The sequence below is a fragment of the Coprinopsis cinerea genome (genome assembly GCF_000182895.1).
Source record: "Coprinopsis cinerea okayama7#130 chromosome 3 map unlocalized cont3.3, whole genome shotgun sequence".
In the NCBI taxonomy this organism is placed as follows: domain Eukaryota; kingdom Fungi; phylum Basidiomycota; class Agaricomycetes; order Agaricales; family Psathyrellaceae; genus Coprinopsis; species Coprinopsis cinerea.
The window spans coordinates 3,408,693-3,433,888 of record NW_003307542.1 but is presented as its reverse complement, the minus strand read 5'-3'; the positions used below and the strand labels follow the sequence as shown (position 1 = coordinate 3,433,888).

The window sequence follows — 25,196 nt, the reverse complement described above, 5'->3', positions numbered from 1 at the left end:
ATAAGGATGAGAGACAACGGGCGGTTAGGACCCTTTGGGTTTTTTTGTCTATGTGCGGTTGGACCGTTTTAATGCTTTTTGTGGGTTGTTTTTGGGTTTGGGTTTGGCGTTTTTGTGACGCTTGTAATGATCCCTTGGTATAGGCTTTGTTGTTGTTGTCTTTTCTCGTGCGGACGAGCATGGGTATGGTTATCAATTGGGATTGGACGGGCGGGTTGGGTTGGGACAAAGGCCCAAGCGTCCCCGAACGTCGATCCATCACTGGAACATGGACACAAAGGGAGTTGTACATTGCAGCCGAACCCGGAACCGCGACTCACTGCCAAAGGGGCCCGAGACGTTGCACCGCCTCATAATATTCCTCGACGTGGTCGAAGCTGTACATCAAGCAGAATCCAACTTTATCATTGAACTAAAGTAGGTAAACGCCCATAAACTACAATCAACGAAGAGCTTTGAGCTCATTAGCAAACATGGCTTCTACGGTGCTGTCTGGGATGCTGCGGCGGACTTGTCCTGGTATCTGGCTCTTTAGAGAGGACCAGTGGATCTCGCACTCTCTAGATCCTGTATCTTCGTTCTTTGTCTGTTTAGGGGGAAAATTCTGGCCGGCTGCTGTTTTTATCGAGCTACTTCCCCCACCGAAGGTAAACAACGGAGCCGGGTTTGTTGATCCCATAAAGGATGATTGGCTGACGGTAGTTGTGGCTCCAAAAAGAGACGATGACGCTGGTTGGTTGGTGGCGGTAGCCGACATTCCAAAAGTGGATGATTGCGCCGGTTGGCGAGTAGTAGATGAGGTTCCAAAGAGAGATGGTGCTTGTGGGGGTGCAAGAGCGGATGACGTTGTGGTAGCTGAGACTCGGAGGTCCTTGTGATTCAGAGGACAGGAGCGCTTGTCTGCAGGGGTTCGACCACATTCACTTCGTCTACAGAAGATACTTGTCAATGGAACCTTGACACTCCCAGTCGTGGGGAGAATCTTCTCTCCTGTGGCCATTTGGTGACTGCTGATCAAGGCCATAATCCGAGCCGTCGTCTCCCATCCTATCTCGCTTGCGATTTCGTCGATCGGGGTAGCGCCTGGGAAGAGCGGAGAGTCGGCGAGCTCTTTGACACCACGAGTGAACCAAGAGGCGACTCGATATTCTCTGGATAGGCGAATTCTCTCGGCGGGTGTCATGGATGCCAGGGTTAGTTTCGAGATCGCTAAATCTCTTATCTGTTGTGACCGCTATTAGCCATAAATCGAAAGGCGCAGAGGACGCCTGCTCCTCACCTGCCCCATCTCCCACACCGTAGCAAGTCTGAGAACACTGATCCATTCCTCCTTGGTATTGAGGGCGACGGGGTCACCCGAAATTCCACTGACAACGGAGGGTCCGCTGTTAACTTTCCTTCGTCTAACACAGAAAGTTGTCGACTTTTACCTTGGATAAAGCAACAAAAGAAGGCGTTCGAAGTCAATGGACTTGTATCCTTCTAGTACGATAGGGCAATCGAAACACTCTCCCTCCCGTGGTTGTGCTCCTTCATCGTTGGTGGTCGTTGCCTGAGGGATGGCGAACATGTTCGCGAATATTGGTGACATCGCCTCGAGCTTGAAACGCGGTACCCGAAACAGTGTATCCTCAATCTCCAAAATAACTGTTGTTAGAATAGTCTTTGTCAGATACTGTAGATGGCGATTGCTACCTGGAAGACCACGGTCTCGTAATAGAGACTCTGATGTCGGACAGGCTTGGTGGTGGTCGCGACCGCCGCATTGGACGGAGATTCGGATGGTTCGCCCGATTGTGATCCCATATTATAATGGTTGAACTAATTCGAATCTCGTCTCGTCCTTCGGTATTGAGGAACTGTGGAGAGTTGGACCTTCAGCTACTAGTTCCCAGGAACAACGCGTTGAAGTGCCTGAGGCCTCGTGCATGCAACGTTCACCCCGCGTGCATCGTTATCTGCATTCTGATAACCAAATGTGATCAGTCACAGTCACTGTTCCCAGTCTTTCTCGGGCGATAAGGACATTTGGAGTCAGGAGAGCAGCCAGACTTGGATGCAGCTTGGGTCAGATTTAAAGTTAAGGCGAGCTTGCGATACTCTCGGACCGCCGCGCTCCGATCTCAGTGCCCATGTTCGTGCCTTTCCTTTATTGGCATTGCCCTCTCCTCACTGGTAACAATTTGGAATGCTTGCGGCCGGCTCAGTCGCACATTTAGTCATGACTTAGATGGATACAGCATGACAATGGGGTACGGGCGAGGTACGTACGGCTCTCACTGTCTTAGATTCGGAAAAACTGACACTATGGGCAATGTTTTCTGTCGGGAAATATTCTTCTTGCCCTCACCTCACCTCACCGAGTCGCAGCTAGTAGGTGGGAGCCGAGACAATACCCAATGACACAGTCACTTTCCAGCCAAACCTTTAGGTAAGTGGATCGCCCTGTAACCCGAAACTACGCACCGCGTGAGGGCGTAACTCGTCGGTAGCCGTGTTGGTAACCCCTGCGCGTTAGCGCATCCCTGTATTCGCATGGACAAAATCAGTGATCTCCGTGAAACGTCAAAGTTGTTTCACCTTGGGGGAGAAAAATCTGTATAAAGGCGCGTACTTTCGCTACTTTTCTTTCATCGGCTGCCCTGCAGAGATATGCGTTCCCTCATCTGCTTGGCAGTTGCTACAGCCCTCCTTCCCAACGCGTTTGCGTTTACGGGAAAAACATGCCGAATCATGCCTCTTGGTGGTGCGTTTATCTCCGTTATTCTTGAATCGTTCATGAAAGCTAATTCCGTGTTCGCCAGCCTCGATCACATTTGGTGTAGGAAGCAGTCAGGGCAATGGATACCGCGACGATCTCTACAATCTACTTGCCCGAGATGGTAACGTCGTGAACATGGTCGGGAACAACCCCGCCGTAGACTCGACCTTCCATGACAAGGACACCGAAGGATGGTCTGGCCGGACCATTGACGATGTAGCAGAGAAGATGCGAATCTCAATGCCCAAGAACCGTCCTAACATCGTCACTGTCCTCGTCGGAACCAACGACATGACAAGGAACATCGATGTCGGCAGAGCACCAGAAAGACTCAGCAGGATGATTGGTGAAATCCTAGACTTCCCACCGCTCACCCTCGTTGTCGTCTCCACCCTCCCTCCCAACAGGGATCCTGCTGCAAATGCTAGAATTAACGCTTACAACGCCGCACTTCCCAACGTTGTCCTATCTTGGGCTAACCGAGGGAGGTCGGTGGTGTTTGCCGATTGTGGTCGGCTTGTTGGCGTTACAGAGATTCCAGATGGTACTCATCCCAACGATGCCGCGTACGAGCGGATTGGAAGGTGCTTCTACGACGCGATTGTTGGTGCAGACCATAGAGGTTGGATCTTCCCTGTTGACGGACCCCCTCCTTAGATATTCCTTTTTGTCAGAAGAGGATAGAGTAACGACTCGTTATGTCATGATCCACCTATACCACCACTTCTTGAGGATCGAATCCATGTTCGCGTAGTGTCCAGAATCCAGATTCATCTCCCATGCTGTGGCGAGATCTAGCGCGCTAACCCATTCTCCAGTACTCCTCGGAGGACACTTGGTTAACTGGACAATTTCACCATCCGACACAAACAACCTAGGAACGTAAGATCAGATAAAAAATCAGCTGGTACATCGTCACGCTGTTCAATGTAAAGATTTAATCTCCTCCTCGAATGCCTTCCTAATTGTGTCCGCAGGAACATCGCGCGATGAGGCCTCCGTCACTTGCGTCTTGAGGAGAGACCAGTCGATAGAGCAGTTTCCTCGCGACTGTGACCCCCCGCTCAGAGTCGAAGCTAACGAGAGCGAGCCTCCGACTCCACTGAGGGGATGCCTTCTGCGAGACGACTGACCCAATGGTCCACCGATATCGAATTCCTCCGAATCATCATCATTTTGAGTAAAGTAATCCTCCTCGTCGGTGAAAACAGCGTCGCGTGGATCAAAAGTCGATCCAATGGGCCGGAATGGACGCCTGGATGATCCCGAAAGGGACAAGCGGCTGTGGTTTAGAGGACACACCCTACGTTTGCCTTCGTTGATGGAGCATACTTCTCGTTGGCAGTAGACATTGTTCAACCGCAACTTGACTTCGCCAGACGAAGGGATGATCTTCTCCCTGGCCATCTCCGCAGTCTTGTGGTTGCTAACGATGGTCATGATTCTCGCGGCGGATTCCCATCCTATATCAGCTGCGATGGTATCCACAGAGACAGCTGGCGCCTTCGCGAGCGTCGTTGCGAGTTCTTTCATACCATTGACGAACCACGAAGACACACGGTACTGTCTCCCTAGACGAATCTTCTCTGTCGGTGTCATCGTCAAGAGGGTCAGTTTCCCAATGGCGATCTCTCTTATCTGAACAGAGTTCGAGTTTACCCAATTGAACGCTCATAGAATGTGCGTTTCTGCACTTACCTTGGCCATATCCCAGACTGTTGCGAGTTTCAGAACGCTGAGCCATTCCGCCTTGCTGGTTAGAGCGACCGGGTCTCCAGACACATGGTCTCCGCTGTGCCACGTCCGAGTCAGAAAGAACAGAACGTACTGTGCCGACAGAAGCAGACGTACCTTGGATAGAGAAGTGAGAGTAACCTCTCAAAGTCGACTGCCGTATACCCTTCGAGTACGATTGGGGTCTCATCACTCCGACCCTCAACCACCACTGCTGGGTTATCCGATGAAGGCATGTCGAACATGTTCGCAAACACTGGAGACAAAGTCTCAAATTTGTACCTTGGTACTTGAAAGAGAGTGTTCTCAACCTAAAGGCACCAGTTCTGTTAGTAAGGCTTCAACAAACAGGGATCCTCGAAGCCAACCTTGAAAATGACATTTTCGCAATAGAAAGTTTTGTGACGAGTCACAGCCTCCGAGCTGGACTCCGGCTTCGTAATTGCGTCCCTGTTCTGGTCTATTTCAGAGTCCATCCTATGGCTGAGATGTTTATGTAGCCTCGATGGTGGTCGATGTTAGAACTGATGATAGAGTAGTGGAATGAACATTCGATCAATGTTGCTGCTGCAGACCGCGAGTTTATCCCTATTTGTAACTGATGGGGTTTGAATTTGGAGAAGTGGCCCCTGAGTACGTGCGGTCCGTCGCTTCGCGACCTACGATAATAGTCACGGAAATTCAGAAGGCATGGGGCAGGCGAGGGAACACATCGAGCGGGCTGTGTCCATTGTCACGCTAGAGATTACCCCCTGCGGGCTCAAAGACGGTTTCCATGCCTCCATTGTCCCGACTGTCGCGCTTTGACACCTCCCTGTCGCGTTGACGCAGAACGCCCGGGCCTATATAAGACGACAAAGATAGACACGTTCAAGGTCCCAAGTCTCGCCAATCCTCTCCAATCTTTTTTGAAAGCGTCTGCCCAACCTATCCCAGCCTACAGAAAACATTGACCGAATGTCAGAGTCTGACCGCGACGACCTTATCGCCCAATGGTACACCCACCGCACCGGTGGGGGCATCATCGAGACTCCTGTGCTAGATAATGAGGCTCGAGAAGGGGAGGACGATGAAAATAATGTCATCGTCGCAGGCGAGGACTATGTTTCTGACGAGGACTCGGACCCTGGTTACGGTAATACCCACCTTAGGGAGGATGGTGACGGCGATGATTCCGACTCGTCTGCTATAATTCAAGCTTGGTTTATGAGACGTATACTTCAAGGTCACCATGTTCTTGGTCAGACTGGCACTATTCGTCGACCAGTCTCTGACAATGGACCTGATTCCGATTCCGATTCCGATTCCGACTCTGACTCTGACTCGGATGATTCCGAAGACTCTGATTCCTCCTCGAGTTCTTCTTCCTCCGGTTCAAGCTCCGGTTCTTCATCAGCTGCATCTGACGAGACAGTCCGCGCCGGCCCTGTAGCTCGATCTCGTGAGGACCTGATCTCAGATGAGGACTTTGCGGCGAGTGTAAGCAGGGTGGATTTCTAAAGGGTGAGGATGGGAAGGGGTTTTCGATGTGTTTTGTTGTGATATTCTTGCTTGGATCACTTCTATGCGTTCCCTTTTAGTTGATGCGCTCTCTTTATATGTCTATGCCTATGCCTAAGAATATGAATATGAATATGGATATGCCGTCTCTTCAAACAGCTCGGTGTCTACTATCTAGACCTAAGAGTAAAACCATAAACTTGGCACGACCTAGTCTGATTCCCTGGAGTTCAGGTGGAAAGGTGATCTGTTGACATCGTTCGCCTTCGGACTGAACGTCAGCATTTCGTCACGAACTACATCTCAGTGACAACCATCGAAGCTCTTTGGCATCTTGATGCTAGGACCGCTCAAATCCTATGACATTACCATTCCCGGACCTTGGCTTTGACCCTCACACTGCTCGACCGTCGAGGCGCCTTGATCAACGAATTTAATACAGTGTTGGCTTGGACACTTGCTACATATAAACACACATATATATACTAGTATACAATACTTTCGGGGCACGCTCGATAATCCCACCAATCCCCACTGAAAGTGAAGGCACAGAGGGAACACCAGCATGGACAGTCACCCTTTCTTTAACCAACCACTCGCTATCTGCGTCCCTTCACTGCCACCCACTCGGAGGGTCGCAAAAGCCGACTTTGAATACGATGCAGATGTAGAAGATAACGCCTCTGGGACTGGGATCATTCGCCGGTGGCGGGAAATGAGGGCTCGTCGAATCCAACTTCGTCGCTTGGTTCTCTCAGAGTCCCGTCGTAGGTCCCAAGAAACCGGTAGACCCCGCCGTCCTTTCAACTCTCGTAAGGCTAGAAACCTAAGGTCATTCAAAGCGCACGATGAGTCTCTAAAACACTCGCACTTATCGGAAAATGATGTCGACTCTGACACAACGATTCGACCGCGATCTTCTTCCAGGTGTCCGAGTCGGGCTTCCCCAGGCCTTGAGGTCAGCGATGCGCTGGGAGGAGACATGCCAGTGTTTGAAAGATCGGAAGACTTGATTTCGGATGCCGAGTTTTTTTGGAGGACGTCGAGGCTAGAGCTTTAGAATTTAGTAACTTGAAGGGTAGACAGAAAGAAAGCCAATCGAATAGAAGTGTGTTATGGAGTTGATCAATGAATTTGAGCCCGATTAACAGTATGTATGGGTTTGTTCTGACTGGGAAGAACTAACGAACATATGTACAGCAATGACGTACGCTACAAAGAAGGGAGCAACAGGCCTGCACCGCGTGGTTCAGGGCGCCAAACCGGAATCCGGAAGCCGTTTGATCCCGCTCTCATGGGCGCTCAAAGAAGAGGTTCAGACTTGCGGGATCGTTCATGCAAGATTCTCGAGTTCTCTCGTCGCCCTATCTGCCACGAAGGTAGTCGCAGCTGTTACACCACGAGTTCTGACCATCTCCTCTTGTTCGAATAACGATTGCATCGCCCTGCCCCGAACCCAAAGCGCCAATGCTGCGGTTTCCCAATCTGCGTTAAAGATCTTGTCTATCTCCCAAAACTCTCGATCTTTGTCAAACAGATTCTCAGAGACAAGCTGCGACAAGGCGTCACCGTACCAGCCTGGCACACAATACTCCACCCCCAGTTTGAATTTCTCAATCGGAGGTAAGTTCATCGCCTCGAGGTGTTTCATGGCTAGCTCCTTGATCTGGCGGCGACGAATTATGACGAGAAGTACTGGTTAATCTTTCCATATAGAAGCCCTGGGCTACAAGGGTTACTCACTCTATTCATCTCCCACTTGGTCGATAACCTGAGGATACTCGTCCACTCCTCCTTGGTACGGCAAGGGATCGCCAGGGAGCCAGTCACATCTAGCAATGGTCATGAGATATCCAATAAATGAACCTTAAATAATCAACCAACCTCCTGGACATTGGATTCAACACTGCAAGGAGTCGATCAAAGTCGATGCTGGTCCCCTCAATCACGATAGGGTCCCATTCGGTACCCTCTGCAACTTTGTGCAGCCTTTCGAGGTCCTGATGACCGGTAGAGAACATCAGAGCGCGAAACGAAAGTGTGCTGAGCTGCCTAAGCCTGCCTTCGTGATGCCTCATAGACCCTGCCTTCTACCTTCGTTATAACGTCGTGATTAGTTACAAGCTGCAAGTATCATACTTGGAGCAACTTGCCTGAACAAAGACTGTATCTTGGGAGCAAGACATATGGGATGTGGGGCGAAGAGCGTATCGATGGGTGCTGTGGATAGGCGGCCACGTTATCAGATGTGTATACAGCATGTCGTCGACATCTATAAGTCGTGTGAATGCGGAAGTTGAACTTAAATTGTGCCCACGGGGCCAGTCTTCCTGGGCGCTTAAAGAGCCTGTGTGCGCATGATTTGGTCCTATCGACGGTGACGACGGCAGAGGCAGGAGAGCCTTCTCCCCCCACCTATTGTGAAGATTATGTTGGCAATCTCAGTTAACTAGGAACAGGTAGGAGAGGTGGCAGAATTGGGGGAGCTAGGGTATATGCGCAGTACTCCCACAGCATCGAAGTCGAAGCGACAGGTAGACTGAGCTCAACGTCTCTCCCCACATTAATGTGGGCAGCCGCCTCATGACAAAGTGCTAGGCCGCCTATCTCGAGTCATCAAGTCCTCAAGGTTGAGAGAATCATGCCTTCGGGCGTCTAATCTGGTCATGGCTGTCGAGAAGCTTGGCATCCACATTCGACGATCGTGAGTTGGAGAACTTTGGAGGTTCATAATGTTCCTGGGTCCACACTCTTTGTTTGTCCCTTGTGTGCATCAAGATGTCCACCCAGCAGACACGTTGTTTCTTCCCAAGATCGATCATTCAGCTACGCACTCATCGATTCTCGCCAGCTTCAGAGCCTCTTTAGGTTGACCAATGATCATCTCTGTCCCGCCAGAAATATTCCTTCACATCTCAGAATACTTTCCGATCTATGAAATCCCTGCAACATTCTACTCCCTCGCATTATCTGGACGCGCACTCTCAAACATCATCCTCCCTCTCTTATGGTCCCGCCTTATACTCAGGAACGAGCGCGATGCTCGAACAGCCATCCAAACTATTCTTCAGGACAGGGGAAAGGGAGCGAGCGTACAAGGGATCTACATCGTTTCTGAGCTCTCAGCGCAGACCCGGCTGGATCCAGAATCGTTGGACGTCTTGAGCGCTCTCGAACGACTCGTCGAGACTGGCGCTCTTCCCATCCTCCAAAAGCTCGAACTGAACCCGGTGGGGTCCTCGTGGCATCAGGATGCATCCGGGACACTACACCCTAGACAATATGGTCAATTTCCAACGTCCTTTTGGCGAGCCTTGGAGCGGAGCTGTCCTCAGCTCACCAGTCTGACGCTCAGATCTATGGACGACTGGTCGGAGCATGGGACCTCTTTCATCAAAGAGTCTGGTATATTCGAGGTGCAGGTTCGTCGTCATCCTTCTCCAGAGCAGTAGAAGTGGTCACTTACGCGCCGTGTCTTCTAGAATCTCACTAGCCTCACGTTGGAGTCTTGTCAGGACAGTATCGTCATTGGCAAGTCAGCTACGCACCCTCGAGTTAAGTCTGGAGCCATCCGACGCGCAGGCTGATACCCTACCGATGGATGGATACTTGGAGATCCAATTCCCCTGCTTGGAACGCGTAATGTTCGCCGGATTCGTGCTCTCCAACACAGAGAAAGCCACAGAATTCTGGAAGGCACATCCGACGCTCGAGCGAGTTCACGTTCGCCATTATGGCTGGAAGTGGGAGAATGTAGCGACACAGCATCGGTTTTCAAAGGAGGCTGGCGCCATCGAAGGGCTCCTTCCGAACCTGAAGTATCTCGAGGTGTGTCCTACTATCCATCGTCCATTCTTCAGGAGTACTCGAGCTAATCCGTTAAATTCATTGAATGTTGACTGAAGGCCCAGCCCTTTGATCTCCTCAATATTCCCACTATCGTTCGCCGACTGGAGCGTCTCACAGTGCAGAGCCCCCGCGTTCCGACCATCCTTTCCCAGATTCTGACTTTGGATTTCCCTTGCTTGAGAAGCTTGAGCATTATTCAAAGCCAATTCCTCGTTGTGGATGCGGAGAATCAAACCCTCGAAGCTGCCGCTGCGTTGGGGTTCGAGAACCGTAACCCTTTGGAGAGGACTTTCGTATACGACCTGGTGAAGACCCTTGTATACCTCGCTCCGAACCTCGAGGAGCTGGCTATACGAGTCCACAGTTTGATCGCCATAAATTGCGTAAGTTCACCAAGCTGAAAAAACTCGCACCGCGGGCTAACCTCCCGCTGGCAACAGGACATCATTGCACCAGACCTCGCTCACCTCAAGAATTTGGAGCGCTTCTTTTTCTACGACGCTAAATGGAAGCTCGAGAGTAATGACTATCAGGAGGGGTTCCTCGAGTCCCAAGTTCGGAAAATGGCCGATGTGTGTCGCTCGTTGACACAGGTCGGCTCTCTTTGCGCGCCTGCTTATGGAGGCTTCCCGACGGCGTATATCTCAAGGAATGAGGACGGCAGTGTCTCTACTATCAGGATGGGTCGAAGCAGAGGGCTGATCATTGGAGATGAAGATCGAGCCTTCCCGAGGAGGCAGTCTAACCTATACGTTACACGTTTGTAGGACTTGTACGATATGTGGATTAGGTTTTCATTTTCGTAGCTTCTGCCAAGTAATTCCCATCCATTCCCGTGTCTGCGCTTTGATTGTCCTTGTGTCCTCGTCAAGCGTTTCCGAGTGTGTGGTAGGGCCGGATCAAGGGTGCCTACTAGTATTGTTCGCAGTGTTGACTCGGATCCGCCTTGCTTACGTTTCAAAGTTGGCGACCAGCGGCAATTTGCAAAGCGCGGGGTAGTGGACAATGGTGTCAAAGCGCAGGCGTCCAGCGCTTTTCCTTGTCCATTGAGCCCTCCCCGTCGACGGACAGGCCTGAGTGTCTGTCAATGCGCCGAATTTCATCTCTCAAAGGGCTGGTGGCGTCAACCTTCTCTCCCGGAAGTATAAAAGGGTGTCATGAGGGATGCTGCTGGATACACATTCCCCATCCTCGTCAACTCATTCCAACGTCTAGAGCTGGAATAACTTGACGAACCTTTGCAGCGTATCCAACCAATCCAGCCAATCGCAACCTCTCTAAACAAACCCGTCTATCGTAACATAAAATGGCCAGCTTCTCTCGCAGCTCTTCTGGATCTACCGGCTCCTGGGAGACCACGGACCGTACCCCCGCTTTCATCCCCGGAAGCGACGAAATTGTCAAAGTCATTGTGCCACCAACTGCTTCAACTGGGTCTAGCGCGTCGGGGGCGAGCTACGCTTTGAATCCACACTACGCATACAACTCAGCCCACTCCGAACAATCTTCCTCTGACGATACCGACGATGCTCGTACCGAGGTTGACTTCACCCAAGACTCGCTCACTGACAATTCTGGAAGCCTTAGCTCTCTGGCCGATGCTGGCGGCTCCTTCGTCAGCTTCACGACTTGGGAAAGGGCCGAGAAAGTCAACCTCCCCTTCTGGTGCGACAAGTGCAAGGGAAGTTACAAGAACAAGGAAAAGCACTTGAGCAGCCGCACTCACAATGGCTGGGAGTGGGCTCCCGATGGTCCCGCCGAGGCCAAATACGATGTCGGCAAGGTCGAACCTGTCGACATCTCCACACCTCGAAAGCTGCGATCGGGAGTGAAGTACACTTGCGTCGTACGTGGGTGTCGCTTTGCGTCGACAGACAAAGAAGAGTATCTGGCTCATCGCAAGACACACGACACACCTCGCTACGCTGAGAAACGAAAGGCGGTAAATGCTAAGAAGGCTCAAGCTCCTACTCGGCCCAAGGCCAGGAAGTGCCCCCGATTCTAGCCCCGGCAAGGCCGGCCCCAGCACCACTCATGCTCAACCCCAAGTAGAAGAACCGGTCCCCGCTTTCGAGGACTCACCCCTTGATAATGCTCAATCCGCCCGTCTACTGATGAATTCTTCCTGCCTTTCCCATTCGGTACCGTGTTCAGCGAACGAGAGGAACACTTGGTCGTATACGGCGTCCCTGGCCGACAAACTCGTAGATTCCCTAACGGCTTCCAGTGCGACGGATGGTGATTGTATAATAGCAATGGAGAAAGTGTACTCCCTAGCCCTTTCCCCCCTGTACAGGGTTTGGCAAGGTAGATGCAAGTGACAAGTTTGGTCTTCAAATTTAGAGTTCCGACCTAGAATGTCTTCAATTTCGTATTTCCCTAATGTGTACTCTATATACTTATTGTGAGTAGAGGAAGATAATTATAGACGTTGAAAAAGGAGCCATCTTGGCTCAGATACAAGTGTTACGCAGGCCACTCAAGTCATGAAACTCAACTTTGAAATAGACGCCCTGGCGCTGGGTGATGAGAGCATTGTTTGGCATCAATGGCCCAAGACAACAGCAACGTGCGGTCAACGTCACTCCGATCCTGCGCTTCAGCACACACCCAAGCGGCGGCATACCATTTATTTATTCCCCCTTTATTCTTCAAAAGTCGGTCGGTCTTGAAGATGGTTTCTTATTCCTCAGAACCCCACCACGATGTCGTAAACCTACACAGACTCCTGAGGCGGTTGGAGAAGAGTGTACAGGATGATAGAGAATGGGATTTGGGGGCCGACCGTGGTGTTGGGTCGAGCAAGGTTCAGATACGGTTGAAGGCACAGAAGGACCTTCAGGTATGAACACAGTCTTTTAATAATGAACTGAGTTCTTATCATATCCATAGAAAGTGAAATACGCACGAAAACTAGTGCAGAATGTGGATTCATACGACCTTGATGTGGAGGATCCTTATGGCACTGAGAGAAACCGACGGATACACGAACTGAACGATGTCAAGATTCGGCTGGACCGCGTCGAGGAGTTCCTGAAAGATCAAGTCCAGGTAAGGCGCTTGAAACCAGGTCATTTGAACGGTTCTGACTTGCTTCAGAAACACACTGAGCGACCCCAGCGACCGCCGTCAATTCTGGCTCGACTTCCCAAGCCTGAGCCTATTCCGGTACCGGTTGAGGAGCCTGCTGTCCAGCCACAGACGGACGAGGAGCCCGTGGCGTCAACCTCGTCTCAACCTGCCGCCCCAGAGGTCAAACAACCTGCTGACAACCTTCTACTGTCCCCGTCCGACCTTGACAACCTTCCTTCGGCTGGCCTGGGTGACATTATCTCACCACCGCCATACGAACCAACCTTCTCAGGCGCGCGGTCTACCGCTACATCATCCGCACTTCCCATCCACGCTTCTGGGTCATTCACGAACCGGAAGGCATTCCAAGCCCAGGGCCACACCTCTCTTCAAGAAGAGCTATCTAGCCAGCTTGAGTCTATGGCCGCCCAGCTCAAGCGGAACGCGATCCACTTCTCGTCGAACCTCGAAAAGGACAAGGCGGTTATTGAAATGGCTGGGGAGAAGTTGGAGCAGAACTACGATGTGATGCAGAAGGAGAAGGGGAGGTTGGCGTTACTGAATAAGACGACAGGCAGCACAACGTGGTTGACAATCGGGATTATACTGGTGGTGTTACTCCTGTTCATCGTCATGGTGGGGTTGATACGGTTCTCGAGGTTCTGAGTGAGTAGGATTCGACGATTCGCTTGTCTGTACTGATACGACTGCTATGTTACATGATTACTTCTAATTCCAATCCAAACCTTGGACACTAGGCCCCTATGCACTATCGCAGCCTCTATTCCAGGGATGGCCACGAAAACCACCCGGGTAGGGTGTACGCGGTCGTTTTCTCCCAGTCGGTTAGTGTAACACCCTCGAACCAGATATGGAAGTCTCTGTGTCCTCTGTCCTTTGCGAACTTCTTCAATTCGTTGAGGGATCTTCGAGAGTCATCCGAAGGTATTGTTGGGTCGACAATACGAACTTGGGAGAGCGTCGCGTTGGCTGCGCCACTGGATGCCTCGACTTCCAAGCGTGACCTGCACATGCGACACAGGGCGTCGAAGTCGAGGTTTAGGCTGGAATCGGGGCCACAAAGGTTGCTTAACCCAAGGGTCAGCTTGGTCAGGTTCGGGAGGATCTTGTCATCGCTATCGGTATGCATCAGTCCGGTCAGCAATCTTTGGCCCTGTACCGCCTTTGCGTTGGCCTCGCCTTCGTCGGGATCGGGATTGGGATAATGATATACGGACAGCTCCAGTGTTTGCAGATTTTTTGTGACGGATAGCGAAGGAAGCACAGAATCCAACGACTCGATGTTGGTGAGCTTCAGGTGCACAAGTTGATGGGCGACCCCGCTTGAAGCTAGATCCGTGAGCCAACCGGCAATGTCCTCGATGGAGCATTGTTCGATATGTGAAGAGCCATCTGGCAAGTCGAAGACCGTGAATGAGTCCACCTCCAGCGAGGCCAATTTGGGACAAAATTCGCCGTCTGACTGCCCCATTAACGCGAGGACAATTGTTCCAATTGAGAGATGGGTCATGTCCTTCAGGTCGAGGGTGCCCTCAGTGGGGAGGGCTTGGCCTTCTGGACAATCTAACATGAATCCTCTTCGGCCCCCTTCACCATATTCCTCGATGACGAGTGACTCCAGCTTCCCATCGATTGAGATGGCGAAGAGAAGTTCCAGAAGAGGCTGCAAGGAGATGGGCGCGAGGATGTGGAGGTGGGGGACCTGGCGGAGGATGGCCCTGCCTGGTACACAGGGCGCTATTCCGCCGATGATCCTGAGATGGGTCAACTTGGGTACACCCTGGATAACGATGTCTGGGACTCCCCCAATCGACGGCTGGTCCCGCGGAAACGGATCGTCCGCAGTGATCACCAATTCGCAGAGGTTAGGAAGTCCTCCGAATATTCCCAGCAGGCAGAGGGAGATGAAATGCTGGTAGTGGAACTCGACACTCGTCCACCGGCGTCTCGAGGTCCAGATGTCCTCATCTGCATGTGAGAGGGATATCGGGGTAATCAGGAAAGTCTTCTGTGTTTTGGAGCTCAGATCCTATGAGTTTGTCTCGTAGGTTCTTCTGGTGGGAGCGGTGGACATATCTGTCTAAGTGTGCGGATATGACTCGCGGATCCATAACATCGCTATTCCAACACACCAGGGTGTCCCATAATTCTGGAGAATTGGTGATAACCTGCCGCCACTTTCGACACACGGAGCCAGCTCTGTTCTTGGCTGCTGAACTCGCGGGGATGGTGTCGACGTGGAGGGCAGGTTCGTTCTCAGACGAGAGGTGCGGCACGTCGATCGTCGAGGCCCAAACCATCGACACTGTGCTTACATTTTGCTTGGCTGTGTTTGGGACACAAGAATTAAACAAACATTCGCCGGTGCTAGTTGGAAGGCAAGAGCAATTTGACTACGAACGACGATGATGGTACAGGTTATTGTCCGCTATTTTGTATTTTGTACGGCTGAGATACGAAACCATGGTCATGAATCGCTATCCCCGAGTCAGAGGTTGGGGTGGGACGGGTTGGTATTCAATATTCAACGTTCAACGCCCAGCCACCACGCAGAATCTGGATCAGATACGCCCGATGACTTCGCTGGTCGCATGGTCCTTGATGAACTGGACATTGTGGTACATTCCCTCCTTGTTCTTAATCTCAGTGACAGTTCCATCAAAGTTGGTGATCCTCTCCTATTCGCGAAGGAAAGAATTAGATCCGAGTCTGAGAATCTCAAGGAGTGAGGGTGAACGGACCGTGTAAGTGAACGGAATATCGAGTTGACTCTTGTAGATCAATACGGTGAGCCTGACGGTGGTGTGGGCAGGAACGGTGACGGTGGTGGAGGTCTGCACTTCGTTCGACTCAATCGTCGAGCCACCCCATTGACGCTCGTAGGCTTCCGAGATGGAGATCTCGGCCTCTCCCTGGGCAATGAAAGGGATGCCAGCCTTGAAAGTGAACTATGGAAAATGATATCGTCAGTCTGTCAATTGCATAAACCACCTCAGACAGAAATCTGACCGTTTGTCCGAGTTCGATGCCAAGGACGTTATTCCAGTTGCCTTCCTCGCTCTTCGTATAGGTATACGCGACGGACTGGCTGGCATCGGCACCGGTCCTGTTCTCCAACACCTTTTCGACGGCGATGGTAGGCGTGAGATCAATGACCTTGCCGGCGTCGATATTGTAGTTGACGTCGTAAATATCGGTTCGCAGGGCGGCACGCTCGACGGTGATCCTGTTGGAATCCCCGGCGTACGTGGTAGAGCGGACGACGTCGAGCCATGAGTCATTGTTGTGGTCCCAAAGCCTGTAGCGCTGGTTGTCATAGTTGCTCATGAAGATGATAGGGCGATCGTAGGTATTGTCGGAAACGAGGTAGATGTCGTTTCCACCGACAGCCACGAGACGCCAGACATAGGAAGGAGGGACTACATTGACAGGGATGCTGGAAACATCGCAGTCGTAGTACTTGGTGCTTCCACTAGTCTTGTACATGGAGACTGAGAAGCGATATTTATCGCCGGCCCTTCCCAGGACGTAGAAGTTCCCCTGTCGAGCTGTCAGTTAGGGCGCCCTGCTTTTAGTAGGTGAAGCCTGTGGGTTTTACCGGTTCTTCAGGGATATGTTGGACCCTGAAACGACAGTCGATGTCGGGAACAGTGGGGTCCCATTTGAGGCCGTACCATCCGATCTTGTTCGCAGTGCTTTTCAGGTATCGTCCCTGTGGATTTTTGAAGTGAACGTATTCCGGGAGAATATAGTTAGTAGGGGGAGAGCCGCGTGTTTCACGCTCGGAGATAGGTGTGATCCCTGCTTGAGACACTGGCGAAAGCGTGTTTGTAAGCGTGAAGGAACTCCAGGCATAGAAAAAAGTCACTTAGTGAATATCCCTTGTGACTCCTTTAAGCTGGTTCAAGAGGCGCTGACCTGAGGATACCTTTCTTCCGTTGCTCAAGTCTTTATATGATATTGGTTAGGGGTTAGGGGCGAAGGACTTCAGCTCGAAAAGGATGCTCATTGGTTACGAACTCGAAGCATATACTGACTCGGGGGAGTAGGTGGTCGGCCTTCACATGTGCGCCTTAACCGAGACTTTGGATCAGAACACTCGTGGTCGAGCTTACTGGACCTTCACACATGAACAGTTTCGGGACACAATCACACTCTAAGTACCACTCCCACACGATGAAAGACATTCGCCATTCATGGAAGCGGAGCTTAATCGAGAAAACTACTTCGGACCTCACTGAGCACAATTTTTCGTGCCGCTCTATCAAACCTCCGACTCGCACTTCGGAAAACAGCTTCGCCAAGTTTAATTCCTATTTCAAACATACTTCGGAAAGAGTGGTGACTTGGAAAAGGCCTCGTATAATCATTTCAAAAATTTCAGTTAGAAAAGGGCAGATAGGAGGTGTAGGGAGCGAATCACACACGAAGGACCTCCAATTGACGGCTCAATGGAAGGACAGCAAGGAAAAGTTTGTCAGTCACATTAATGAACATTGTGGGAACATTTTTGTCGTACTTACATACAGATGGAGAGCATAGTGCTCGTAGAGTGCCCTTAAATTAAAGACCGATGCTAGGCGGCATAGTGAAACTGACACACATTCTCACACCGGAGACCATTGGCGATATTCCCTCACGGGACAGGCGCTCGGAATGAGATGTTACCAGCGCGATTCCATCGTCAACAGAACCCCCGCCCTGAGTTTAGTGCTTTTACCTGAACCGCGACCGCGAATGATACGATCCGGTCATTCGAGTGTTGTCACAAGTATTGTTAAAGGAATGCCAGTTCGTCGCTCGGAATTTCCCATAGGCAAAGGAGCTTTCCTTTGCGAATGAGGCTTATAATTGCACTTGAAAGGCTACGTCGGAAGATGCACATTTCGCCGTTTTCTCAATGCAGCACACTCCGAGTCGGCCAATCACAACCCTCACTTGGAAGTAAGCACTCAGGCACGGGCAAATGTAGAGCGAGGTATGGGCATGAACAGTACTTCCCTTCATCCACACACATGAGCTGCAAAAACAAAGGCTATTGTCCGTTAACGTATGTGTTTGGTATATTACTTCGGGGTCAGTATACACGAATCGCCATCCTACAGACAGGGTTGGCTCTGTCAGCCACATTACTTGCTGAGCAACATGGACAGCTTGGAAGCAGTATAATTGAGAACCCTCTCGTAACCAGCCTTGACCATGCGACATGTTCCCTCAGGAGTCAGGGGTACAAGGAGTATACATTCCCGCAAGTGCCCTCGATATCTTCTCGTCTGAGTCATACTTCGATCGGTATTATACGATGAGGCACTAGCTTGGCAAACGTCGGGCATCACCAATCAATTCGGGCTGGGCGAGGAGAGGCGGCGGGGTGGCCTCCGTGCACTGAGAGAATATGAGGGGATATGCGACCCCGTACCGGCATTTCCAGATGGTAAACCCAAGGTAAGCTTGGGGAGGGTCCTGGGGACGTCGTTCTCATTAGAAAATCCCGGACACTAGCTGGTGGGATATCGCTGTCACACTGTTTGGTGGCTCAGTAACATTGCTCAGACATATTGCGATTGACCTCAGCAACACGTATGGGAGTGCATTGGGAGCTGGAGTCTCGGGGTACAAGATGATGGATTGATGGGGACCGCCGACGCGCGAGTTGCTCCCGTTGCACTCCACTTTTCTTGAATCTTCGTAGCATTGAAGTAAAGCACTAACCGAAACTGCAGAAAAGTAAGTCAAAGGACGCCGCTTCCCTAAGAAGATTGGAAGTGTGCTGGCACAGCACACCGCCGCTCAAGTCACCATCAGCAAGAGCATCGCGTACAATGTTGATTGGGGGGTCTGGTATACCACTAATTCTCTAATTACCTAGTGATTGCAGGCCTCAAGGGGGACTCGAAGACTCTAGGCGAGCCGACCGCATCAGCGTCGCCGCCGTACAGGCTCCTTTCGGAGGCTGTTCCCAGGATCGTAGAATACCGATCGAACGATACCACCTTCTCGTCTCACTCCATCCTGTCTGCCTTCCGCTCCGACTGCTTCTTTTGTCTCACGGTTCTTGATACGCGATTTCGCTCGCGCTCGTCTTTTCCCCTCAGTCTCTGCTTTACAGACTCTGAGGTGTGTTCCCTTGTTTCTTTTCTGTCTCTATAGTTACCTATACGTACCTATAGTCTTCGTCTTCTAGGTATATTCTCAATATGAGTCTCTGCTTTACAGATTCTGAGTCTTCTTCCCTAGTGTGTTCGGCCGACAGGTTATTATGAGCCCCGGCAAATAGCACACTGCCACCGAGTCAAACGCTGACGCACAGCAAGATCGACCGACCTAGAATCCTTTCAGGACTCCAGAGCGAAAAGACATATTACCGTCGCGAAAGAAGTGCTTGTCGGAAACAGTTTTGGTGCGCCTATCATTTCGAAATTCGGGCGCAGTACCTTTTTTGTGTTTCAAAACCGACTCCATCTTCAAATCCATTCGACCCGTTTTTTCTTTCTCTGTTCGTATATAATGAACCCATCTTTTATATCCACTCCAGTTGGCTCAAATGACCACCAGTCTCATTCTTTAGTATCTGGTTATGGGTCGGCAGCCCCGCGAGTTGATGATTTTTACTGGCAGGAAATGGCGCCACAGTCTGCCAATATGCCTCTACCACAAAATTCGCCGCCTCCTTTACACTGTTACGGGGTGGTGTTACCGATGGTGTCACTCTACTTCATTTTTTTGGTCCCAATATTCCTCCGCCTATGGGTGGTTTCACACAAGTATCCGAAATTTCCCCGATCCACGGCTCTTTACCTTGTTTTCCTACATTGCCATATCATCTATATCATCCTTATGTTAACCCTGTTTATCCTTGTCCGCCATCACAACCTTTTTTCGATACTGCTGCGTCTGGGATGGTCGGTCACACTACATAATGCTCCGCAGTCGCACGAAATCAACTCTAGGTTTCAACCTAGCGATTGGTGTCCGCAGCAATTTCGACATAGGTAAACCCATTTCACCAAATCTCGCACCACATACAGTGCCTGTGATGCATTCAGCGGTCCCTATCCCACCACTTCATCAAAATCCCCGCCCAGCCCGGTGTTCCTATCCGCTTTTTCATCATCAACAGCAGTATTTCCTTCCTCCCATTCAGCAACCGGTAGCTGGCCGGGATCCGCAACCTCACGCTCTTCATCACCCATATCTCCACCCTAATCCCTTCCTTGCGTCTTTTTTATGGACGGAAGATCTCCCGAGCACGGAATCCATCCCTACCCTTACGGGACGCAGGAACTTTCGAGCATGGTTTGACGCTTTGGAGTCTGCCTCTCTGGCGGCCAACGTCTATTCTCATATCGCTCCCAGGCCATCCCCGGATGCTCCATATGACCCAATCTCTATCCCAACATATCCAATAAATATCACGCCAGCCCCACCGCCGCATGAGATCCATTTTCATCAGATATGGTGGCGGAGGAACAATGTTGCCTCTCACCTTGTTACAGCCAAACTTTCGGGAGAAATCCGATCGCAAATACGCGGGACTCGAACGGCCACCTTCCAGCATGAGATATTCTTCGAGAATTCCACATTCACATCCTCTATCCAATCGTTCAAAAAAATCCCTACATACTGTACCAGGTGTACACACGTTACCGATAATGATAATACAAAAACGACAAATACCTATCCTTTTCCTACTTTCCGATTGACCTACATAACACGTCAGTAAACACCCCTTACGACCCCTCTGTTAAAAAAAACCACCCCTACGCCTCCTCCGGAACCCTCTCACACCACCTCCTCGCACTCTGGAAAAACCTAAACCAAGGCCCAACACCCTTCCACTCCCTCTTCACCTCACCCGAATACCAACTATTACTCTCCAACGTAACAACCCTCTCCGGATGCGGCATCATAACCAACACCCGTCCATCAAGCGTCTGCACACCCGTCACTCCTCCAGGACTTCCATTCGGATTGAGCGGGTAGTGGGTGGTAGGCTGGCCTTGCGAGTCGACGTAGCGGAGTGCCAGTTGGCCTTGAGCCTGAAGGGTAGAGAGGGTAGTGGGTGAAGAGAAGGAAGCGTATCCTTCCCCATGTGCGACGGCGATAGGCAACCGCGACCCAACCATCTCACTCAAAAACACAGAGTTGCGCGTCACTTCCGAATCAACCACCTCAACCATACACACCCGCCCTTCAAACCTCTCACTCCTATTCGGTTTAAACTCTGGCCACACCTCCGCAGCTCCACCTCCCACAATCTCCCTCAGGTTAGACAGGAACTGGCAACCATTGCACACACCCAACGCAAACGTCGTCGGGCGCTTAAAGAACGCCTCAAATTCCGCACGGGCCTTGGAGTGGAGGAGGACAGAGTTGGCCCAGCCTTTACCAGCACCGAGGACATCACCATACGAGAACCCACCGCAAGCAACGAGACCGCGGAACTGGGAGAGCGAGACCGACCCAGAGAGGATATCGCTCATGTGCACATCGACAGCGTCGAACCCGGCCGCACTGAACGCCCAAGCCATCTCGATCTGCCCGTTCACACCCTGCTCCCGCAAAACCGCAACCTTGGGTCGAACGAGGGGGTTGGCGACGGGGATGATCGAGGAGAGAGGGGAGAACGTCAGGTTGTACGAGAGACCTTGGTGGTTCTTGTCGTCGATCAGACACCATTCCTCGTCTGCGGATTTAGGGTTGTCGCGAAGAGACTGCATCTTGTACGACGTCTCCGACCAGCTCTTCTGCAGGTCACCAATCGCAGCCGAGTAGAGGATCGAACCGTTGTGGATGATGGAGAGAGTGTCGGCGTCGCGCAGGGGAGACTCGACGGTACCGATAACATGGATCGAAGTTGAGGGGAACCCGACATTGTTGAACGCCGAAACCAACATCTGGACTTGAGACGAGCGAACCTGGACAACGGCTCCCAACTCCTCGTTGAACAGCACACGAACGGGATCAGCCTTCGCTCCAGCGATAGCATCCAACGAAACCTCCACTCCAACACGTCCCGCAAAGCACATCTCCGCAATAGTGGTGAACAAACCACCATCCGAGCGATCGTGGTACGCCAGAACAAAGTCCTCGTCCAGCGCAGCCTTGATATGCTGGCACCCTTTCAAGAACGCCTTGAGCGTCTCCGGATTCTCCACATCAGGCACATCACTCCTCTCCCCAACCTCCTTAAACACCTGCGCCAACGCCGACCCTCCCAACCTCTGCTTCCCATGCGCAAGATCAAAGAACACAAGCGACGTCGCTTCTTCAATCCCATCACGCGCACGCGTCTTGAGCTGGGGCGTCCAAGTCGTCCTCACATTCTCCACAGGCGCGAACGCAGTGACGATAAGGGAAAGAGGGGACGTCACCTCGACCTCCCCACCCCGCTTGCTATCCTGCCACTTCATCGACATCGACATCGAATCCTTGCCGACGGGGATACCAATCCCGAGTTGAGGGCACAACTCCATTCCGACAGCCTTGACAGCTTCGTAGAGCTTGGAGCCCTCGCCCTCCTTCGAGGCAGCAGACATCCAGTTGGCGGAGAGCTTGATGCGGGAGAGGTCGTCGCCAAAGGTGGAGGCGACGAGGTTGGTGAGGGCTTCACCGACGGCCATGCGTGCCGAGGCAGCTGCGTTGAGGATAGCGAGAGGGGTACGTTCGCCCATGGCCATGGCCTCACCGTAGATAACATCGAAGCCGTAAGAGGAGCGGGTGACGGCGACATCAGCGACGGGGACTTGGTAGGGGCCGACCATTTGGTCGCGGGTCACGAGGCCAGTAATGGTTCGGTCGCCGATGGTGATGAGGAAGGACTTGGAGCCGACAGAGGGGAGGTGGAGAACGCGGTCGGCCGCAAGAGCGAGTCGTTCCTCGAGGGTAGAGGTGTTGGGGTAGAACTTGGCCAAGGAGGAATCGAAAGGCGTGCCCTCGATGTTCTTCGTCACATCCTTCCTCGACATCCTAGGAGGCTTGCCAAACAACGTCGACATCTCCAACCTGATAACCTCGTTGCCCAACAACCTATCGGTAACCACCAACTCCTCCTTCTCGGTCGCAACACCGACGATGGCGAATGGGCATCGTTCACGCTTGGCGATGCGTTCGAAGAGTTCGACCTTGTCGGCGTCGATGGCGAGGACGTAGCGCTCCTGGGATTCATTACACCAGATCTCCATGGGGCTCATGGACGAATCAGCGACCAAGACATCGCGGATCTCGAAAATGGCACCGAGACCAGCATCATGAACCAACTCAGGAAGAGCATTCGACAAACCACCCGCACCAACGTCGTGGATGCTCTGGATCGGAGACTCATCGTCCAACGCAACGCAAGCATCGATGACCTGCTGACACCTCCTCTGCATCTCAGCATTGTCACGCTGGACCGACGCAAAGTCGAGTTCGGCCGACGAAGCACCCGAAATCTGGGACGACGCAGCGCCTCCACCCAAACCGATCAACATCCCAGGTCCACCCAACACGACAAGCTTGGATCCAACCTGGATCTTTTTCTTGAGTGCAAACTTGGGTCGAACGTTGCCGTATCCACCAGCGATCATGATGGGCTTGTGGTAGCCGCGAACCTTGCCATCGACCTCCTCCGAGAAGGTGCGGAAGTAGCCCGTCAGGGCAGGGCGACCAAACTCGTTATTGAATGCGCTGGCACCGAGGGGAGCTTCAATCATGATGTCGAAGGCGCTGGCGATGTGGTCGGGGCGGCCAAAGTCTGTCTCCCAGGGCTGCTCGAAGCCGGGGATGAGGAGGTTGGAGGTGGTAAAACCAGCGAGGCCGGCTTTGGGCTTGGAGCCGCGGCCTGTAGCACCTTCGTCACGGATCTCTCCACCGGAGCCGGTAGCAGCACCAGGGTAAGGGGAGACGGCGGTGGGATGGTTGTGAGTCTCGACCTTGATGAGGATGGGGTTTTCCTCGACGTGGGACTGGTAGAGGTTGGAAGGAGTGGGAGCGAATCGAGGCGCAGGGTGACCTTCGAGAACAGCTGCGTTGTCGGAATAAGCAGAGATGGTTCCTTTGCCCTCGACGACCTTCTCGGTGTTCCTGATCATGGAAAAGAGCGAGTTGGGCATGGTCTCCCCGTCGATGGTCCACGAAGCGTTGAAAATCTTGTGACGACAGTGCTCCGAGTTGACTTGGGCGAACATAAAGAGTTCGGCGTCGGTGGGGTTGCGGTTGCTGGAGACGTAGGCGTTGATGAGGTAGGCGATTTCGTCTGCTGCTAGGGCGAGGCCGAGCTCCTGGTTCGACTCGACGAGTTTGGCGGTGGCTTTGGAGGCGTCGACTTCGCCTTCCTTGACAAGATCGACCGTGCGCAGGGGTTTGGGTTCTCCATGGGCGAAAAGGGCCGATTCGTCGGGGATGGTTGTCTCGATAACCTGGGTCATCCTATCGTGAATAAGGTGCGCAAACGAGGCGACGTCGATTCCTGCTCCCCGGATGACGAACGCATTGCCTCTCTCCAAACGCTCGACGTGGTTCTCGAGGTTGCATAGTTTGGCGATATCGGTAGCCTTGCTGGACCACGGAGAAATCGAACCAGGTCGTGGAAGGATGTAGAGGACGACACCGTCGGTGGTGGTGCCGTTAGCGATGGCTTCCCGTGATCCTGGGAGCGAGATGTCGTCGCCGTACGTCAGGAGCTTGTCCAGCGTCTGTCGATGTGCCGATGAAGCATCCTTGAGCTCGTCTTCCTTGGATTGGTCAAGGGCCTTGACGATGTGAAGCCATAGTCCGTCGATCGAGGTGACCTGCGGACAGGTCTTTTGGATGGCGGCGAGGAGAGCTTGGCGTCGTGGTTCCGACACCGACGAACTGCCCGCCAGCACAAGCATTTTCTATGATTTTGTTAGAATAGTCAAAAGAGAATGAGCTTGGTTCACTTACCGCTAATTCTTTGAACAGATAGTGGGCTGTAAAGAAGAGAGGGGCAAAATCAGATTGGCGTCTAGAAAACTTCGGTAATCTAATCTTATCTCCGAGTCATTTGGTGATCTTATCGCCTTGGCGTCCGTTTCGGCTTTGGGCGTCTATTGGTTAAGCTTTAAGGGCCAAGGGCAAGACCAGTACCAGAACAAAGAGGCGCTTGATCTAGCTCATGAAAAGATATATCATACAAGGAATTTTGCTGTCCCCTAGGCTGATGGCTGCAAGGAACCTCATGGACCTCCCACCAGAAAACTGGCAGAGATTGGCCCCAAGAATCGGCCTGCGCTGTTCTGCCGGATTTGTGGATAAT

General features: G+C 52.0%; 11 protein-coding genes across 11 annotated transcripts; 5 read left to right on the top strand and 6 right to left on the bottom strand.

The window, feature by feature from the left end:
• Positions 1-442: 442 nt before the first annotated feature.
• On the bottom strand, positions 443-1,570 carry CC1G_11814 (hypothetical protein; the record flags this gene model as incomplete). Its single annotated transcript, XM_001830925.2, has 3 exons — positions 443-1,222; positions 1,280-1,367; positions 1,431-1,570. The coding sequence occupies 3 exons, from the start codon at positions 1,568-1,570 to the stop codon at positions 443-445; spliced, it is 1,008 nt and encodes a 335-aa protein (XP_001830977.2).
• A 1,082-nt stretch (positions 1,571-2,652) lies between these two features.
• Positions 2,653-3,418, top strand: CC1G_11813 (FG-GAP repeat domain-containing protein; the record flags this gene model as incomplete). The annotated part of the gene is made up of 2 exons (XM_001830924.1): positions 2,653-2,746; positions 2,805-3,418. 2 exons carry the CDS (start codon positions 2,653-2,655, stop codon positions 3,416-3,418), a joined length of 708 nt encoding a protein of 235 aa, XP_001830976.1.
• A 267-nt stretch (positions 3,419-3,685) lies between these two features.
• On the bottom strand, positions 3,686-5,017 carry CC1G_11812 (hypothetical protein; the record flags this gene model as incomplete). Its single annotated transcript, XM_001830923.2, has 4 exons — positions 4,864-5,017; positions 4,613-4,806; positions 4,460-4,553; positions 3,686-4,399 (listed from the first exon to the last, which is right to left on the bottom strand). Exons 1-4 carry the CDS (start codon positions 4,969-4,971, stop codon positions 3,686-3,688), a joined length of 1,110 nt encoding a protein of 369 aa, XP_001830975.2. The 5' UTR covers positions 4,972-5,017.
• Positions 5,018-5,185: 168 nt separating this feature from the next.
• On the top strand, positions 5,186-5,995 carry CC1G_11811 (hypothetical protein; the record flags this gene model as incomplete). The annotated part of the gene is made up of 2 exons (XM_001830922.2): positions 5,186-5,264; positions 5,460-5,995. The coding sequence occupies 2 exons, from the start codon at positions 5,186-5,188 to the stop codon at positions 5,993-5,995; spliced, it is 615 nt and encodes a 204-aa protein (XP_001830974.2).
• A 1,333-nt stretch (positions 5,996-7,328) lies between these two features.
• Positions 7,329-8,016, bottom strand: CC1G_11810 (hypothetical protein; the record flags this gene model as incomplete). The annotated part of the gene is made up of 3 exons (XM_001830921.2): positions 7,329-7,661; positions 7,755-7,827; positions 7,880-8,016. The coding sequence occupies 3 exons, from the start codon at positions 8,014-8,016 to the stop codon at positions 7,329-7,331; spliced, it is 543 nt and encodes a 180-aa protein (XP_001830973.2).
• Positions 8,017-8,871: 855 nt separating this feature from the next.
• Positions 8,872-10,611, top strand: CC1G_11809 (hypothetical protein; the record flags this gene model as incomplete). Its single annotated transcript, XM_001830920.2, has 5 exons — positions 8,872-9,417; positions 9,478-9,494; positions 9,556-9,823; positions 9,901-10,227; positions 10,285-10,611. The coding sequence occupies 5 exons, from the start codon at positions 8,872-8,874 to the stop codon at positions 10,609-10,611; spliced, it is 1,485 nt and encodes a 494-aa protein (XP_001830972.2).
• A 539-nt stretch (positions 10,612-11,150) lies between these two features.
• On the top strand, positions 11,151-11,849 carry CC1G_11808 (hypothetical protein; the record flags this gene model as incomplete). Its single annotated transcript, XM_001830919.1, has 1 exon — positions 11,151-11,849. The coding sequence occupies one exon, from the start codon at positions 11,151-11,153 to the stop codon at positions 11,847-11,849; it is 699 nt and encodes a 232-aa protein (XP_001830971.1).
• A 621-nt stretch (positions 11,850-12,470) lies between these two features.
• CC1G_11807 (hypothetical protein) lies at positions 12,471-13,664 on the top strand. Its single transcript, XM_001830918.2, has 3 exons — positions 12,471-12,686; positions 12,737-12,895; positions 12,944-13,664. The coding sequence occupies exons 1-3, from the start codon at positions 12,519-12,521 to the stop codon at positions 13,580-13,582; spliced, it is 966 nt and encodes a 321-aa protein (XP_001830970.1). The 5' UTR covers positions 12,471-12,518; the 3' UTR covers positions 13,583-13,664.
• A 33-nt stretch (positions 13,665-13,697) lies between these two features.
• On the bottom strand, positions 13,698-15,237 carry CC1G_11806 (hypothetical protein; the record flags this gene model as incomplete). Its single annotated transcript, XM_001830917.1, has 2 exons — positions 13,698-14,945; positions 15,070-15,237. The coding sequence occupies 2 exons, from the start codon at positions 15,235-15,237 to the stop codon at positions 13,698-13,700; spliced, it is 1,416 nt and encodes a 471-aa protein (XP_001830969.1).
• Positions 15,238-15,299: 62 nt separating this feature from the next.
• Positions 15,300-16,849, bottom strand: CC1G_11805 (hypothetical protein). Its single transcript, XM_001830916.2, has 5 exons — positions 16,806-16,849; positions 16,536-16,750; positions 15,947-16,477; positions 15,679-15,885; positions 15,300-15,615 (listed from the first exon to the last, which is right to left on the bottom strand). Coding segments are annotated over exons 1-5 (1,071 nt in total). The 5' UTR covers positions 16,807-16,849; the 3' UTR covers positions 15,300-15,498.
• A 3,848-nt stretch (positions 16,850-20,697) lies between these two features.
• Positions 20,698-24,792, bottom strand: CC1G_11804 (phosphoribosylformylglycinamidine synthase; the record flags this gene model as incomplete). The annotated part of the gene is made up of 1 exon (XM_001830915.2): positions 20,698-24,792. The coding sequence occupies one exon, from the start codon at positions 24,790-24,792 to the stop codon at positions 20,698-20,700; it is 4,095 nt and encodes a 1,364-aa protein (XP_001830967.2).
• Positions 24,793-25,196: the final 404 nt, after the last annotated feature.

What these genes read in the sequence shown, in the direction of transcription:
- CC1G_11805 (XM_001830916.2), bottom strand. An exon ending in GCATCGAACTCGGACAAACG is followed by an intron (nt 15,886 to 15,946) that starts GTCAGATTTCTG and finishes CATTTTCCATAG; the next exon opens with TTCACTTTCAAGGCTGGCAT. An exon ending in ATATTCCGTTCACTTACACG is followed by an intron (nt 15,616 to 15,678) that starts GTCCGTTCACCC and finishes CTTCGCGAATAG; the next exon opens with GAGAGGATCACCAACTTTGA.
- CC1G_11807 (XM_001830918.2), top strand. Translation starts at nt 12,519, where the DNA reads ATGGTTTCTTATTCCTCAGAACCCCACCACGATGTCGTAAACCTACAC. An exon ending in AGGCACAGAAGGACCTTCAG is followed by an intron (nt 12,687 to 12,736) that starts GTATGAACACAG and finishes TCATATCCATAG; the next exon opens with AAAGTGAAATACGCACGAAA. An exon ending in TCCTGAAAGATCAAGTCCAG is followed by an intron (nt 12,896 to 12,943) that starts GTAAGGCGCTTG and finishes GACTTGCTTCAG; the next exon opens with AAACACACTGAGCGACCCCA.